General features: G+C 35.4%; 1 protein-coding gene across 5 annotated transcripts in view; it reads right to left on the reverse strand.

Annotated features, from left to right (window-relative positions):
* Positions 1–5,978: 5,978 nt before the first annotated feature.
* Positions 5,979–18,862, reverse strand: part of GALNT3 (polypeptide N-acetylgalactosaminyltransferase 3) — a 98,881-nt gene continuing 85,997 nt past the window's right edge. For all 5 annotated transcript variants that reach the window (XM_086718802.1, XM_025934885.2, XM_086718801.1 and 2 more), the window contains 6 exons: positions 18,279–18,396; positions 16,560–16,760; positions 14,233–14,364; positions 13,921–14,022; positions 8,166–8,318; positions 5,979–7,064 (listed from right to left, as the gene is read on the reverse strand). In XM_086718802.1, coding sequence (XP_086574928.1) covers positions 6,942–7,064; positions 8,166–8,318; positions 13,921–14,022; positions 14,233–14,364; positions 16,560–16,760; positions 18,279–18,396 — 829 coding nt within the window. In that variant the 3' untranslated portion in view covers positions 5,979–6,941. The remainder of the gene's footprint in view (positions 7,065–8,165; positions 8,319–13,920; positions 14,023–14,232; positions 14,365–16,559; positions 16,761–18,278; positions 18,397–18,862) is intronic.

Raw genomic sequence — 18,862 nt, forward strand, 5'->3', positions numbered from 1 at the left:
AACTTCAAGTGCAGTTGAGGACAGGAGTCTTATATTGAAAGCCCTCTTCTCCCAATGACAGTTAGGTTTACATCCTCCAGAAAGGTGATTGGAAGATTCTACTCTATGAATCTAACTAGTCATTTTGTTTCCCAGTATAAAAGTCCCATCAGGTCACCCTGTAAGAAAGACCACAGTCAACAAGTCCTCTCCATATACAGATCTTTCCAGTAAGCATTCGATATTCCTTTGTTAAAGATAAACAGGCAAGAAACACCAGACATTTGAGGAAAATATCTATTATGAAATTCAGAGAGTAAAACAGATAGGAAAAAACTGCAGGTCAGAAGAAACAGTTATGCAAATTGATGAAAACTTTAAAATAAAATTAAAAAAAACTACCATTAATATCCATACAAAGATGAAGGAAAAAAATTACATTCATATAGTATAACAAAATCTTATACAGGAGGCATTCAGAGAACAAGAATGTGTTCATGGGAATTATAAATGATAAAAATTTTAAAATTCAATGGAAGGCTTAGAATAATATATCAAGAATTCCCCCTTAAGAAATAGAATAGGCAAAGACATGGAATAAAGTGAGCAAAGGACCCTTCCAAATATATTAGAAGATCAATATATTAGAAGTCTGATATAATAAGATTTCCAGAAGGGAGGAGTTAAGATGGCAGAGCAGCATGGAGATCCTGAGCTTGTCTCGTTCCTGAAATGCAACTAGATCAGCACCAAACCATTTTGCACACCTAGGAAAGTGATGTAACAAAAAGCCACAGAACTTGGCAGGTATGCAGTGCAGAGGTGTGAACTGGGAAAACTGGGGGAGAGAAAAGCCACAGAGGAAGGGAGCTGCTTTCGCAGAGAGAAAAGAGAGAAAAAGAAAGGAAGAGAGTGCAGCACATCGGGACCTTGCAAGAAAAACACTCCACACTGACAGTAGCTGGGAAAGAGTGAAAACACTCGCAGGGGACTGAACAAGAAATCTGTTTCCCAAAACCATTGATGGGGAGAAAGGAGAGGGTTTCAATGCCACCAGGATTCTATAAATAGTGGAGTGCAGAGTCTGAAGTTTCGGAGCTCAGTGCCTGGTGGTGCTCTGATGAAAAGTAGGGCAAATCTCCAGAAGCAGTGAGTCTGATGGATCCGGATCCATATAGCACACAGGGAGAAGCCAGTCTGCTGCTTAGAGTACATTTGGTAGAGGCCATACGGCCTCAAAAGATATAAGGTGACAGAATGGATAAGAAAATAAGACCCTTCTATATGTTGGTTACAAGGGACTCATTTTAGACCTAAAGACACCTGCAGATTGACAGTAAGGGGGTGGAGAACCATCTGTCATGGCAATGGTCATCAGAAGTAAGCTGGAGTAGCCATACTTCTATCAGACAAACTAGATTAAAAAAAAAAAAGACTGTTAATAAAAGATGAAGAAGGGCATTGTACCATGATTAAGGGGTCTATCCACCAAGAAGATCTAACAATTGTAAATATTTATTCTCCCAATGTGGGAGAACCCAAATATATAAATCAATGATCAAAACACAAAGAAACTCATTGATAATAATGCCGTAATGGTAGGGGACTTCGATACCCCACTTACAACAATGGACAGACCATGTAAGCAGAAAATCAACAAGGGAACGATGGCTTTGAAAGACACACTGGACCAGATGGACTTAACAGGTGTATTCAGATTATTTCATCCTAAAGCAGTAGAATACACATTCTTCTTGAGCGCACATGGAACATTCTCCAGAATAGATCACATACTGGGACACAAATCAGACCTCAACAAGTACAACAAGATTGAGACCATACCTGACATATATTTTCAGACCACAACACTATGAAACTCGAAATCAACAACAAGAAAAAATTTGGAAAGACCATGAATACTTGCAGATTAAAGAACATCCTATTAAAGAATGAAAGGGTTAACCAAGAAATTAAAGAGGAAATTAAAAAGTACATGGAAGGGGCGCCTGGGTGGCTTAGTCGGTTAAGCGTCCGACTTCAGCTCAGGTCACGATCTCACGATCCGGGAGTTCGAGCCCCACGTCAGGCTCTGGGCTGATGGTTCAGAGCCTGGAGCCTGCTTCCGATTCTGTGTCTCCCTCTCTCTCTGCCCCTCCCCCGTTCATGCTCTGTCTCTCTCTGTCTCAAAAATAAATAAATGTTTAAAAAAAAAAAAAAAAGTACATGGAAGCCAATGAAAATAAAAACACGACAGCCCCAAACCTCCGGGATGCAGCAAAGGAGGTCATAATAAGGAAATATATAGCCATCCAGGCCTTCCTAAAGAAGGAAGAAGAGTCTCAAATATGCAACCTAACCTTACAACTAAAAGAGTTGGAAAAAGAACAGCAAATAAAGCCCAAAGCCAGAAGGGAAATAATAAAGATTAGAGCAGAAATCAATGATACTGAAATTTAAAAAAGAGTAGAACAGATCAATGAAACCAGGAGCTGATTCTTTGAAAGAATTAACAAAACTGATAAACCCCTAGCCAGGCTGATCAAAAAGAAAAAGGATCCAAATAAATAAAACCAAGAATGAAAGAGGAGAGATCACAACCAACACTGTAGAAATAAAACAATAAGAGAATATTATGAGCAATTACATGCCAACAAATTTGGCAACCTGGAAGAAATAGACAAATTCCTAGAAACATACAAACTACAAAGACTGAAACAGGAAGAAATAGAAAATCTGAAATGACCCATAACCAGTAAAGAAATTGAATCAGTAATCAAAAATCTCCCAATAAACAAGAGTCCAGGGCTGGATGGCTTTCCAGGAGAATTCTACCAAACATTTAAAAAGTTAACACCTATTCTTTTGAATCTGTTCGAAAAAATAGAAATGGAAGGAAAACTTCCAAACTCATTCTACAAGGCCAGGATTACCCTGATTCTAAAACCAAAGACCCAACTAAAAAGGAAAACTACAGACCAATTTTCCTGAAGAATAAGGATGCAAAAATTTTCAACAAAATACTAGCAAACTGGATCCAACAATACATTAAAAGGATTATTCACCATGATCAAGTGGGATTTATTCCTGGGATGCAGTGCTGGTTCAATATCCATAAATCAATCAATGTGATGCATTAATAAAAGAAAGGATAAGAACCACATGATCCTCTCAATAGATGCAGAAAAAGCATTTGACAAAATACAGAATGCTTTCTTGATAAAAACCCTCAAGAAAGTAGGGATAGAAGGAACATACCTCAAGATCATAAAGGCCATATATGAAAAGCCCACTGCTAATATCATCCTCAATGGGGAAAAACTGAGAGCTTTCCCCCTAAGGTCAGGAACACCACAGGGATGCCCATTATCACAACTGTTAATCAACATAGTGTTGGAAGTCCTGGCCTCAGCAATCAGGCAACACAAAGAAATAAAAGGCATCCAAATTGGCAAGGAGGAAGTCAAAACTTCACTCTTCATATACGACATGATACTCCATGTGGAAAACCCAAAAACTACTAGAACTGATACATGAATTCAGCAAAGTCACAGGATATAAAATCAATGTACAGAAATCGGTTGCATTTCTATACACCACTAGTGAAGTAGCAGAAAGAGAAATCAAGGAATCGATCCCATTTACAATTGCACCAAAACCCATAAAATACCTAGGAATAAAGCTAACCAAAGAGGTGAAAAATATATACACTGAAAACTATAGCAACCTTATGAAAGAAATTGAAGAAGACACACAAAAAAAGTGGAAAAATATTCCATGCTCATGGATTGGAAGAACAAATATTGTTAAAATGTTGATACTACCCAAAGCAATCTACATATTCAATGCAATCCCTATCAAAGTTTCTCTCCAGAATATCATTGGTACAATACCTCATTTCTAACCTGTAAACTTCTTGAAGATAGGGACCATTTTGTGTATCATTAGTCCCTGGTGCCTACTACCGTCACATAAACACACAAAACAATTCCTAAATATTGTTGAATATTAGAGAGCAACAGTGTCTACATATGTGTGCAGGAAATAAACTCTTCTCCAGTGCAGTTAGACTGATAAGTGATGGATAATTTGAAAAATGTAGTTAAAATAGAAGACCATAAAAAAGATATGTATCAAATATTTTTAATTTAAAACACATACGTTCATTCCTACATTTGTATGCATATTAGTTTCTTCACAAACATTCTATTGTAAGGCCTTCTGTGTATATTAATTTCTTCACAAACATTCCATTGTAAGGCCAAGGCCTTTTATTTGAGTATGAACTGGCTTATGAGAATTATGCAACATCTTTCATGCACAAACCACACTAAAAACGCATCATTTGAAGATACTTTGTTTTGTTTTTTTAAAAGTAAATTGGAAGCAATTTGAGTAGACTCTTCTGAGATTTTTGTTTTCTTTAATTCTCATCCAAACATAATGTAGCAGCATTTTTAAGATAATTTTATTATTTTTTAGTTTTCCCATTCAATCTTGTTTTCTTAGAAATAACAGTTCCCTATATTTTCGGATGGTGTACACAGTATTTATAATTAAACTGCCTATCAACAGTAAGGCCAATTCTCTGGCAATCTAGTGTCTTAAAAATTCATCATTATTGATTGTAGTAATAGGCAAGTTTAGTATATTGCTTATTTTCTCTCATGGCTAGTCACATCCAGTTGTAAGTCAGCCCACCCAACAGGTTAACCCTGGCAGGTTTGGCAGTGTAGAGTTCTTGGGACTTGGTCCTCTGGAAAAAAGGCAGCATGCCAGGTTTTGTAAAGCAACTATACCATTTGCCATGGTCACTTGAAACTGAACAAAAACTCCACAATTTCACACTTGTGTATATTCAAATCTCTCAGGTAGATGGCAACCAGACTCCATAAATAAATGCTTGTTACCACTGTTTCAAAACTGAGACTTTTAAAAGCAACTACGTCTATCTTGAAGGGTAAATCCCTAATGAAATTAGTTATGTGACACCTGAACAACAGTCTAAGGATTCCAAATTAGGTAAGAAGGACTCTCCTTTGATGCATTTAATACAGCCATAATAAAATCAACTAAATAGATTTTGGGTGAGTCTTGACATGACAACACATGACTAATACACAGAGTGCACTCAGATCTTTTTTTTTTTAATTTCAGATTTGTTTTGTGAGATATAACAAAATAAGAGCAGTATTTCTTACTCTAGAATAACAAATTGAGAAATTGTGCATTTAAGTGGGCATCAGTGTGTATTTCACAACACATATTAGTTGTATTTAGCTACAGTAATAAAAATACCTTTACTTTTTAAAGAAATATCAGATATGAATGGCAAGCTGTCACATCATGAAATATAAGTAACAATGTCACTATGCTATTTCAAAATTATTTGTCTGTCTTTCTGCTCCACAAGATCTAAGCTTAAAGGCAACATAAGATTCATTCTGCCTACCTTAACTTTGGGTACAAAGTTAGATACATGATAAATATTAGTTGAATTGAAATATAAGTTGCCATTGTAATACATTAAAGAAAGCAGGTCTTTTAATGTAAGTTCAAAGTTACAATGAGGTGATGGGACCAATAATTTTAAAACATTTCCTTTTGTACAATTGAGGCTCAGTAAGGCTTAAAATACACAGCCAATCATACTTTACTTCTTAAATAAGAACATAGGAGATCTCTATATAAAATGACTGAAAGGCAAAAAAAAAGTGTTAAATCTCCTAAGCAGGCATCACATTTTTTTTTTTAATTACTCTATCAGATGCTCAAGGAAAGTTATCAGAAATTAGTACAAAATGTTCGAAATATCTAACATAGAATCTTCTCCATTCCCCATTTTTTATACGATTACCATGAAATATTTGAGTATTCCTTAAAAATATCTGATGGCTCTACGATAGGTACTTAGAAATTAAACATACAAAATTCATGCCCTCCCCCATCCAATATGAATTATATATTTTATCCAAAAGAGGAAAGAAATTTAAATCAAATAATTACAACAGTGATAAGGATTCATTTTATTGTGTTTTCCATATAGACAGAGGTTTTTTTGATGAAGAAAAATCTTTACAAAGAATTGAATCAGCACCAAATAAAATTTAGCTTTTAAATGAGTCAGGTATTCTACATTTGGAATTCAATTTCACAAACATTCAAGGTTAGTGACTTTTGGTAAGAAAAAAAGACTAGCAGAAAGGAAAAAGACACCTTTTCAAAAGATAGTAACATAGTTTTTTTTTTTTTAATTGCTCTGGGAAAACACAGTATAGTTATTTAAGAAATGTCTTTTAAGCAATATTTAAGTGCTTCAAGTCAAGAGGTCTTCAGACTAAAAAATATTTTAAAATTTGCCAAGATACTGCAGCATCAAAAATATTCTCCTTATTCACTTAATTTCATGTTGAAGGAAACATTTGACAGATAAGTAAACAAAAGGCAAAAAAGTTTACCTGCATTTTTATATAATAAATTTTAGATCTATAAAAATTTCCTGGTTTGTACACAAAGGCCAATGCTTGACCTTCATTGATCCATTTCTATGTAGTTAAAAAAATACAGTATCAAATCTTTCTCCCTCCCCCCCCAAAAAACTAGAAGAAATATTTTAAATTGTGAGTGTGTGAATGTAGCTATGCATATCTTTAAGTGCACAAAATACACAAATATCACTTTACTTGGAAAATTATTTTCATCATACTGTAAACATCTCTTTCCCTAAATCTGGACATTTCAAAATAGTCTTTGGTATTCTTAGCTATTGTGCTTTGAAATGGAAACTTAAAAGATTTCTGTAGCAGTGCTACATAGACATTTTAAGATATAAATAAGAAAAATGCACTTGGAATAAGTTATAATTAGCTGCTTTTGCATAATTTTCAACAACTACAGTGTATGCTTAGTCACAGTTTTATGAGAAAGAATATCTTCTTTTTCAACTCCTTAATTTTAAGGAACACTTAATCATTTTGGCTAAAAATCCATTTTTGCAGTGGATCTGACGGATTGCATGACACTAAGCTTGGATGCTCTCCATTTGCTGAAAGGCACATTTTTAAGAATGGATTATATAGAAGTTGATCCTACAATAAAAGGAAACACAATAGGCATTAAATTTCAAGACTCATAGCTAACTGATAAATATGGAAACTACATTATGGTCTCATGGAAGCTAAAGGGAGACTCACATACCAAATGTACATTGTTCTTAACTTTTAATCTTCCTCAGATCAACTATGTCATAAAATCTTGTTGGTTTTTGGTATTTTGGCATTTATGCCACTACTGTTCAATTCACAGAAGGTATTACATAAATAAAGAGATGTAGACAGAGTGAGGGCTGAATCAAGTTTTCAAACAAGAAACATTCCATTGGGATATCCATAAGTGACAAACTCTTTTAAAATATTATGTTATAAAAATCAGTCTCTTATAGTGTTCTGGTAGGGCACAAAACACTTTTTAGGTAAGAACTGCTATGTTCTAGCTAAGCCTTAAAACAAAAACAGAGGGGCACCTGGGTGGCTCAGTCGGTTGAGCATCCGACTTCGGCTCAGATCATGATCTCACAGTTTGTGAGTTCAAGCCCTGCATCAGGCTCTGTGCTGACAGCTCAGAGCCTAGAGCCAGGAGCCTGCTTCGGATTCTGTGTCTCCCTCTCTCTCTGCCCCTCCCCCACTTGTGCTCTGTCTCTCTGACTCTCAGAAATAAAAATTAAAAAAAACAAACAGAAAAACAGAAAAGATATTTTATACATTCTTTCAATTCTAAATTCATAAAAAAGTTCTAAAACAGGTGAAAAGAATTAATTACTGTAGGTGAGGAAAATATAATGATTTTTTTTCTTTCTGTCAGGATAAAAAAAATGTGGCTGTTGTCAGAAGCCTTATAAGAAACTCTTAAAAAGACAGATATGGGCAACTATTATTAATAATTCACAAAAGTGTTGATCTGTATAAATCATGCTTTCACTAAGCAACTTTACTATTATTTTGCTTCTAAGAGTATTTAATTCCTAGATATATTCTCTTTATCACATTGGTAATATACACAATAACAAAGTTAACAAAGAGAAATTCTGATAGATAACATTAATATGCTATGTTTCATTCATTTTCTCAGATAAGCAATTAGAGCTAATCAAAATAATTACATGGAGAGGTGAATTAATTGCACTCAGTTACCTTTTGGATCTCCCATATCTGTTCTCCACTGGCCACTGTCTTGTGACCTTTGTAGGCACATGCCCTCAGCTGAACAAGACCTTGAGCGGCATGAAGACATAATTCCTTCTGGATGTTATGGCGAATTTCACGTTGAGCCGAGTATTCAAAATACTGTGAAAAGAAGAATGCTATTACTGACTTGTATCCTCAGTTGCAAAATAATGGTCCAATAGTAATAATAATAATAATAATAATAATAATCACTGAATAATGAAGTCATGTGTACTGAACAAAATAATACAATAAAAGTAGGCATTAGAAACATAAGCTGAGCTTTTATGACAGAAGATGCTAAATGCTTTTCCAGCGTATCAGCAATAGGTAGTTACTTAAGAATGTATTGTCTTCCTCTCATGTCAGAAATAGGAGGTTATCAGGTGGGATGGAGGCTAGCTGGGACAGGTACAGCATGGAAAAGGATCTGGAAACTTCTAGCAAGCATATTAATTGCCTCTTCCTCTCTGCAAAGTGTTCCTTTTCTCTTATTCCTCTCAATTAATGGCATTTTCATTTACATTAGGAACAATTCTCCATGTCTCAGTTTCCTTGCCTGTAAAATGGGTAATTTATTTATATTTTTTTCTTTTTTTGTTTTGAGAGAGAGAGAGAGAGAGAGAAAGAGAGAGAATATCCCAAGCAGGCTTCACACTCAGCATGGAGCCTGACACAGGGCTCAATCTCACGATTCTGAGATCATCACCTGAACCCAAATCAAGAGTCGGACACCTAGCTGACTGAGCCACCCAGGCACCCCTAAAATGGGTAATTTAATAGTTCCTACCCTACAGTGTTATGAGGATAAAAGGGATAATAAGTGTAAAACACTCAGAACAATAACTGGTACATGGTAAGCTTTTAATTCACTTTAGCTGTTATTACTAGGATTGATGTTTCTCTCTCCCCATATGTCCAGTTACATAGCTTCTTAGCTCTACCAAATTTCCTTCTCAGACGTCACCATCCCACTTTCCTTGGTACATCACTTCTTATTCAGGCACTCAGAATCTTTACTGTAATACCTCCAGAGACCTGCAGTCTCTGCCCCCATAATCCAATTCACCCTGCTGCCAGTCTTTCATAACACTGATTCAATCTCCTACCTCCCTTACCTGAGTGAGTCACTAATGCTGCTAAGAGAAGTCTACACTCCTTAACTGGTACGTGAATTCTTCCGTTTTCAATCTTATATCAACCAATGCCTGAACTGTATGCTATATTCTTTCCGCACAATTCTACCAACGCAGAGCATATGCATCCATAACTCTAAGACTGCTTTACTGTGCTGTGCCTGAAATATCCTTCTGGATCCTTCTCTGCCTAGCTAATTCCTTTTCAGCCTCAAAAAGCCAATTCAAATGTTACTTTGCTTCTTTAGTTTCCCTGAACTTGTCCTACTGAACAAAATTACACCCGTTTCAGGGTTCCCGTGGCATATCAGAAATAACTTTTATTGCACTCTATCGGAATTGTGTGTGTAGCTAGCTGGCTTCACAGACCAAAGTCAGGCAGTGTATCTAATAATAACATCCATTACAAATCAAATATTTCACAATGTTGACATTCCAAAGATAAAATAAGTGAACATAATGGATTTTTAATAATGAAGTGATCAGTCTTAGCACTAATATTTATTGAGCCTTTATTATGTGCTAAGCAGGGGCTGTTTTAAACCCTTTATGTGTATTAGACTAGGCACTTCACAAACATTAGCTGAATTAACCTTGAGTTCCCCTGATCTTGGCCTCATGCTTAATTTAGCTCCTTCCATAAATATATCCATCATTTTTATAACTGATAGTTCTTCAGATGTAGACACTGAAAGAATAGGAGTATAGATCATGAAAATAGTACTTTGGCTAACATTCCTCAAGAAAGATAAATCTTAGAATTTCAAAGATGGTGTGAAAAGTAGGTCCAGTATCTTAGTTTACCCATGTTATATATTTTTTAATCATTAAAAGGTAGTTATAAAGAATAGGAAAGAGTTGAAGATACTTAAGCAACCAAAAGAATGTATAATTAGCTAGCTGGGGATAGTGGAGAGACATAACTTGGAACCAGGACAAATGCCCTGGAGTAGAAAGTAGCAGCAGCAAAGCATTACGTGTTACAAAGCCATAATGACTTACACGGCATTATTGCACCAGTATATTTGATCAATATAGTCACATTATCAAATTACTTATTTTAAAAATTTTTTTTGAATGTTTATTTATTTTTGAGAGAGAGAGAGAGACAGAGCATGAGTGGAACAGGGGCAGAGAGAGAGGGAGACACAGAATCCTTAGCAGGCTCCAGGCTCTGAGCTGTCAGCACAGAATCCAACGTGGGGCTTGAACCCACGAGCTGTAAGATCATGACCTGAGCCAAAGTTGGACGCTCAACCGACTGAGCTACCCAAGCGCCCCTCAAACTACTTATTTTTACTTGGCATACACAAATACTGTTATAATGGAGTTTTTATGTTATAAAATTGTCATTATCTGGTCAAAATAGTAGAAGGGAGCATGAAGAAATGATTAAGTTGGATGACAGATCAAAAACACTTAGCACTAAAGGAACTAAAATTTGCAATGTAGTTTAAATTCAATGCTTGACTTAAAATAAAATTTAAAGGAAAGAAACCAAAATAAAATCAACCACGGTGTTACAGTGCTAGAAATCAGAGTCATCTTCTTAATATTTAAACCAGGACCCACACCTGGGTGGCTCAGCCGGTTGAGCATCCAACTTTGGCTCAGGTCATGATCTCACAGTTTGTGAGCTCATGAGGCTCACTGCTGTCAGCACAGAGCCAGGTTAGATCCTCTGTCCCCCTCTCTGCCCCTCCCCCACTTGCATGTTTTCTCTCTCTCTCTCTCTCTCTCTCTCTCTCACACACACACACACACACAAATAAACATTTAAAAAAATGAAACCAGGAAATATTATTCTCCTTCTCAAAACTCTCAGATGGCCTCTGTCATATTCAGAACTAAATCCAAGTTCCTAAGGGAGGTCTGCAAAACCTTCAATGACCAGGCCCTTTATCGATGTCTCTGACCTCATTTCCTACCCTGTCTTCCTGGACCACTCTGCTGCAGCCACACTGACTTGCTGACCGCTCCATTTACCTGCCACTGGCTTCTAGCCTTGCACCCCTTCTGCCAGGATGCCCCCTTCCTGGAACACGGTTCCTCTCCAATTCCTTTAGGCCTCTGCTCCAACATCACCTTTTCAAAGAGGTCTTCCTGAACCTCTGAAAACAAATCCCCCCTCCACCCTGCTCCTCACATTCAAATCACCCATCTACCTCACTTCATTTTTCTTTATGCCCAAAATTACATATGTTTATTTCTTCTCCCTCAAGAACACAAGATCCACAAGGTAGGATTTTTCAATACAACAGTGCTAGTTACATTACAGGCTCTAAACAAATATTTATTGAAAGAACATGTGAACTACTTCTCCATCCCCCAAGTTTTATTATTTTTTTAATTTATTTTTATTTTGTTAAGATTATTTATTTTGAAAGACAGAGATAGTATGAGTGGGGGAGGGGCAGAGAGAGGGACAGAGAGAAACCCAGATAGGCTCTGTGCTGCCAGTGCAGAGCCCAATGTGAGGCTCAACTTGGGAAACTGTGAGATCATGGCCTGAGATCATGGCCAAGAGTCTTATGCTTAACCAACTGAGCCACCCAGGCACCATGCCTTCCATCTAAATTTTTAAAATACATCTATACTGTATTTATAATTTACAAGTGATTTCAGAGAAAAGACTATAAAAACATCTTTATGGCAAGGACAAGAGAAAAACAGATAAACAATGTATAAGATATTTTCAACTCGTATGATAAAATAAATGTAATGGTAGAGGAAGCTTAGGAAAATTTGTAAGTATTTACATTTAGTGATAAGGTTTTTACAAATGACTAAATACTTATTGTCCAAAAACTTAATTTTAACTAGCATGGTCCAGTATTATTTCCAAAAAAAAAATACAATTATTTATTTTTCTTCTAATATATAGAAGGCAATGTTATTTTAAAACGTGTGTGTGTGTGTGTGTATTATATATATATATATATATATATATATATATATATGCATGCACATATGTAGATATATGTGTGTATAGGTATATATGCATGTGTCTATACCTGTGTATATGTGTGTATGTGAATCTCCATCACATTCTATAATTATATCTCAATCACTAGCTATGGCTTCTGGGCTTCTGTGTTCTCTACCCTCAGTAGATTAGTTGGTTTGATGAGAAGGGATTAGAACTAGAGTAAGCTGAGGTTAATGACTAGGAAGAAACATGGAAGAGGATGGACCAGGAGATAAACTGATACTTTCTTAAAGCTGACATCACCAAAGTTCCATCCGCTTAAAATAAGACATCGTGAGTATTTAATAGTACGAAAATCCTCCACACACATCTTGAACTCTACACCAAAATACCTGCAATTCACAGAAGAAAGACATACCAGCTCTCCTCCTTAGAACCCCCCTTCACATTCTTCCCATCCTGTTCTCACTCCCACCAGCCATCTCATAACTCCTATGTACCTTTCAAAAAATGTTTTCAAATGTCATCTTTCCAAGGAAAATGTATGGGCACCCAGTCTAATTCATTCAGATGACCTCCCCCATACTCTGGAAGCACTCTGAATGCTTTATCCCAGACCTTATCATGCTGACGGTAACCATTGGTTTTGAAATATAGATTTCTTGAGGGAGACAGAATCTAAATTTCTTGAACCCAGCAGAATACCTGGCATGGAGGGGTCACTCAGTGAATTTGTTGAATGAACAAATGAGAAGAGTTCAATCCTTCCAGGAGTTAACTTGTAAAAGGCAAGGCAAAGAAGCTAAATGCTAAAATTGTATGTTAATAAGTTCTCTACCCATAGTAGGCCCAACAGTGACACTTGACATTTGTCTTAATTGCTGAAACAGTCAAAGCGTGGTAACAAGCAGATAAATCATCAGTCAAGGATAATCAAGAACATGCCTTTTTTTATTAAAAAAAAAAAAATTTTTTTAATGTTTTTTTTTAATTTATTTTTGAAGGAGAGAGAGACAGAGAATGAGCAGGGGAGGAGCAGAGAGAGAGGGAGACATAGAATTTGAAGCAGGCCCCAGGCTCTAAGCTGTCAGCACAGAGCCCGATGTGGGGTTCAAACTCACGAACTGTGAGATCATGACCTGAGCCGAAGTCGGACGCTTAACCGACTGAGCCACCCAGGTGCCCCATAACATACCTTTTTGTAAAGAACATATTGAAATAATATCATGATCCACAAAAATAACTTATAATACTGCTCTTCTGGTATCACATTTAATATAATTTGCTATCAAATGCAGTTAAATATAGCCTTTATGTATAATTTTGCAAAAGCACCTTGCCAATAGTCCCAAAACATCAAAGACCCACATACAAGATCCTGTTTTGTTTTGTTTTGTTTTTTAATTTCAGATGGCATGACTGTATTATTTTCTCATTTGCCTTTCTACTGAATGGGTAGGCAACTTCAAATTGTTTTCCGAGTCAGGATGAAAGTCAAAACAAAGTATGCAACAACTTTAATATTAATTGCCAAACATTATTAACCTAAAAGCATTTTAAATACCAATTTATACCAAAATATAAAGCTGATTTGGGACTTCTGACAACTTATTTGTAAGAGCCAACAAAAAGGGAGGATTTTTAGCGCAGTGCTCACCTGGTTTCCCCCAAGTCCATGGCATGTATACAAAATTAATGGTTTGCCTCCTTGATTATTTTCTCCAACATCCAGACACAAAGGCTGACCAATGCTTTTAATCTAAAGGGAAATTTTCAAGTTATAAGAATTTTTTTTAATCTATGTGGTTTATATATTTTTTTCAGTTAATTCCAGGAAGTAGTATTAATAAATAGTAATGTAAAATCTCAAAAGCAATAAACCGGGAAGTATTTCAGCAATTTTCACTGAACCACATAAATGTTTGTGGCAAGGCATAAACCAAGTAAAAAGGAGGAGGAAAACACTCACATATCCAGATATAACAGGATTAAGGTCTGGCACATATGCTTCTGGATAAATAGTGTTCAGATACCACGTGAAATTTTTACATTGAAGGCGGTGCTTTATTTCAAATCTTTTTGAAAGATCACCAAATGATTTCTGGAGAAAGAGAAGAAGTAAAAAGAATGCTTAATCAAAGCAGCACTGATAAAGTAGTTTAAATGCTACTATTTGTGTTTACATTTGGATCTTAAAGAAAAAAATTCTGGGCCAAAATGCAAGATGCAATTTAAAGTATCCACCATTTATTCAGGCAACAAGTATGCCTGCCTGCTTGTCTCTGCCTTCAAAGAGAGTCACGTTACCACTGTGGTGCTGACGTAATACTATTTTATTCTTTCTTTGTGGTACCAGACATCCCGCATGGGCAAAAGGTGTCTAGAGAAATGCTGTGGGCCAAGAAATGGTAGTGGGGGCATCCAAAATGGATCTTAATTTTATACCCAAAAATGAGCTGTAAAGTGAGGTGTGAGGAAGCAGGTATAAAGAAACAGTTGCCAATACAATGTAATTTATATCTCTTCTCTAGTCAAGACTACAAAAAACAACACAGTTGGGAATATATTTTTTTTCTAGTTTTAAATGGGTTACTTACTCCTAACAAAATCTTAAACATAATAATGTATTAGTAGAAAAAGGCAAGTTTTTAATAACTGCATTTTATTTTCCTTTATCATGAAAGGACTAGGAAAAGAATTTTAAAGAACACTATTAAACTGAAAAGGTATTTGGTCTATAGGCAAAATTTTAAAGGAAAATTATATTTGGTACCTATTATATAGAAAGTTTAAATACTCAAGCTTATCATTTCAGTTAAGAAAATATTTTCTCCGCCAACTTTAATGTCTTGACCAGGGATTTTAGCAAAAAATATAAACTCTAAAGGACTTCTGACTAGCTTATTCGTTTTATCACGAGATCTGTTTGCCTTGTGGTAAAAATAGGGGTTTATTGGCTCCCCTGCCCTATTGTGGGAGATAAGCAGTTAGCGCCCACTTGCCTGCTTAGCCAAGTACACAATCTGCCCAATTTGTCCTGGTGGCCTAAGATAAAAAGATAGCCATCTAACCCAGTAGTGCTCTGACTTTGCATGCCACTGGCATGTTACAGGAAGTTACTGGAGACCACAGAAAAGCTGGAAAGAGGTAACCAGACCTTTCTTTATGACAGTCAAAATGTTGATGCCCTTTAATCTCAATATATACCCTCTGCAAATCAGCACTGTTTCTTAAAAAGGGGGTTGGATGCCATTCACTGAAGCATGTTCTTAAAATGTTGAGCTTGTGAACCACACCCAATATTGAACCTGTTGGAGCTCGGTTCTAATGTCTTAAGCATTACAATTCTGCACAGCTTTTACTATGACGGGTCAGTAACAATAGTGCCATACATTTGTGAGCACTTACTTCTTTATTTCATAGCTACTCTGGGAGACAGGCAAGTGTTTCATCTCTGAAAACAGGGAAGCAGAGAGAAGCTTGGCTGAGCACACACCTCATGTTGGGCCAACTCTCAACCACCTTATGAAGTGTCATCCCATTTTACAGACTCAGAAGGCCTTTACAAAGGTAACCCCTCCAGTGAGCAGTGGAACCAGAATTTGAAATAAAAAAGCCTTGATACTTCTGGTTTATTCTCCTACCACAGTCTGACATTGTCTCCATCTCCAGTTCAAAGAGCCACTTAGCACCTTTATTTAGGTGTTAATCACATCACCTAAAACCAGTTAAAAGTGGTTCCACTTAACCATATTCTTTGGGTAAAATACTACACCAAAGCAGTTACAAAAACTAAATATCTTCCATACTTAAAGAGTAACATCAAGTGGAATGCCTAAATTTTTAAAAAGGCATTTTACTTGATTTTTCCTCAAGGAAAAAAAAAGAAAACATTGGCATCAATCAGTTATGTGTGTGTGTATACACACACACATACACACAAATATATATAATATTTATATATATTTAATATATTTAATAAATATTTAATAAATATATATAATATTTATATATAATATATATATTATATATATATTTGAGAGAAAGAGCACGTGCATGTGCACACGAGGGAAAGGGGCAGAGGGAGAGAGATGACCTGAGCCAAAATCAAGAGTCAGACACTCAACTGACTGAGCCACCAGGTGCTCCAATAAGTTATATATTCTGAGTTAAAAAACTCAATTTCAAAATTAACTTTTAAAAATGTTTTGCACTTGAACTGACACAAATAAGTAAAAGAATATGTGAACTTGATGTGGATTTTTATTGTAATTTAATGATTTAGCTCTAACTTACTTGTTTAACAATTTTTGCTGCATCTGTGTTTCTCCTATAAAATATTTCCTTGTATTCATCCATCCAGACTTCTGCAAGGCGAACTTGGTTGCGAGCAATCACCTGAGTGCCTTTTGGAAAGGTATGAGGGCTTTTGCTGCGAAAGACATGTCCAACAACAGAGCAAGGCATAATCTCCAACTGCCCACCACATTGCCATACCTGATAATTAATGATATTTGTTTAAATTCACAGTATTTTTAAAATATAAAAGTGTTGCTTTTAAATTCACCTTTAAGATACTAATAAAAACAAAACAGAAAAGATTTATAATAACTTCACAAATAGTCTCTCTCCTCTGCCAGTTCAACTTAAATTCTTAAATATAAAAAAACAACTTTATGAAATGGTACAAATACTAAAAACAACGTAAGTATACTTTCAGGAAATATTTCAACAAAATAGTGATTTCAGATCTCTCATAAAAATAAAGCCCCACATTTTTTTTTTTTTTTGCAAACAATTATGCAAGCTCTCTAATATATACAAAAGACCAAAGACTCTTCTGTATTTGAATTCTATCTTCTTATACAAGTTATATGGCCACTTCACTTGAACCAGATTCTCTCTTCTCTGGCATGAACTAGCAGTCTTGGAGTAAGTGGACCCAGACTCTATTTACTCCTTGCATATTCAATTTTCTAATTTAGAAAACAATTCCAGATAATACCAAAGTACAATCTTTTAAGCTTGTGAAGTAGTTGGTCATTATTAAAGACTCATACCTATTTAGAGATAGAGGGACAAAAAAACTTATTTGCATTATCTCTAAATAAAATGAAAAATTATTAAATCAATACTTGCTCATTTAAAAATCTTAGCAATCAGTTCTGCCATAAACAGTCACTAAGCAAAAAATCGAAAATGAAGACATGCTTAATAATCTGTGCTAGCATTAGGGCAAGAGATCATATTCTCTCTCTCTCTCTCTCTTTTGTTTTTAAACAAATGAGAAAACTCAGTGGTATTTTTAATTCAACAAATTGTGCCTGAGATCTAACACGCGCTAGGGGTTGGGAATACTTAAATGGATATAATAAGACCCCTCCCTTGAGCAGTTCAAATTTGGCTAAGATCATCATTGCCATTATGTAATGGAGCCAGAGCTAAAACTTAAATCTTCTAACTACTAGTTCAGTTCTTTTCCCAGTACCTTCCAGTCTAAAGGATGAAAGATGAATGATAGAGTCATTGCAGAAAATGAATCATGAAATGAAATAAGTGTATGTGGAGACCATCCAAAGTTTTTGTTTTGTTTCTCATATTAACTTTTAATATGTATAGGGGAAAAAAAAGGTCATTTAATCCAAAGAGTTAAGGTCTTTTTAAAATTATACATAAATGTTTTTCCATTCTGACTCCCTTGATAATCAACTCATTTCCTGAAGCACTAGATTGAATTATATTTATCTTGGCTGGAATTCAGTTGCTACAAGTGCATTAATTGGTGCTATTGGCTGGACACAGGAGTTTAACTGATTCCTCTTGTTACACTGGCCGCAACGAGTAAATATATTAAGTTAACATTTTGAAAAGAAATACCCGTATTCTAAAAGTTCTAGCAATTGAATTTTAGAAGCACAAAAAGTAGAGACTGCACACATCTAGGATAATCATATCAGCCAATTAGAACAAAATGTGTATTTTATTGTCTAATATGCGTTATATTTATAAACTTACTCTGAAAGACATTTCTATATTTTCACCTCCCCAGATTTCCATTTCTTCATCATAAGTTCCAATATATTCAAAATATTCTTTTGATATGGAAAAAAGGCCTCCTGCAAAAGTGGGTGTTCTGAAAAATAATCCATTGTCAAATTTTGTTATAAAAATAAAATAAGGAAAAACAAGTTAAAGAATGACTAAATCAAATCACAAACAAATTAGATCACAATTTCAAGAAGTTTTATATTGGTTAATAGAAACTAAAAATGCTACCTTCAGAGTCAAGTTTTATGGGGAAGCGGGGAGGGAAGTACTTTAAATATATTTTCCCAGAGAAACAAAATTATTAAGTGTCTTCTAACCAACTCTAAAGATTCTTTACTAATGATTATGAGAAGACAAAAGGCCTCACTGATTCTACTTCCTATTCGGTAACATCATGTGTAAGTATATACATAAATGGCTTCTCTATTCCCAACATAGGATGTGTGTGTGTTTCTTTATTTCATTAGTGTGAATTACCTTGGAGGCAAAAACTGTAAAAAGCAAAGTGTGAATACATATTCAAATAACTGAACTGCATATAAGACTTTGGG

The sequence above is a fragment of the Puma concolor genome, chromosome C1, assembly GCF_028749965.1.
Source record: "Puma concolor isolate L17-30 chromosome C1, mPumCon1.1.hap2, whole genome shotgun sequence".
Lineage (NCBI taxonomy): Eukaryota > Metazoa > Chordata > Mammalia > Carnivora > Felidae > Puma > Puma concolor.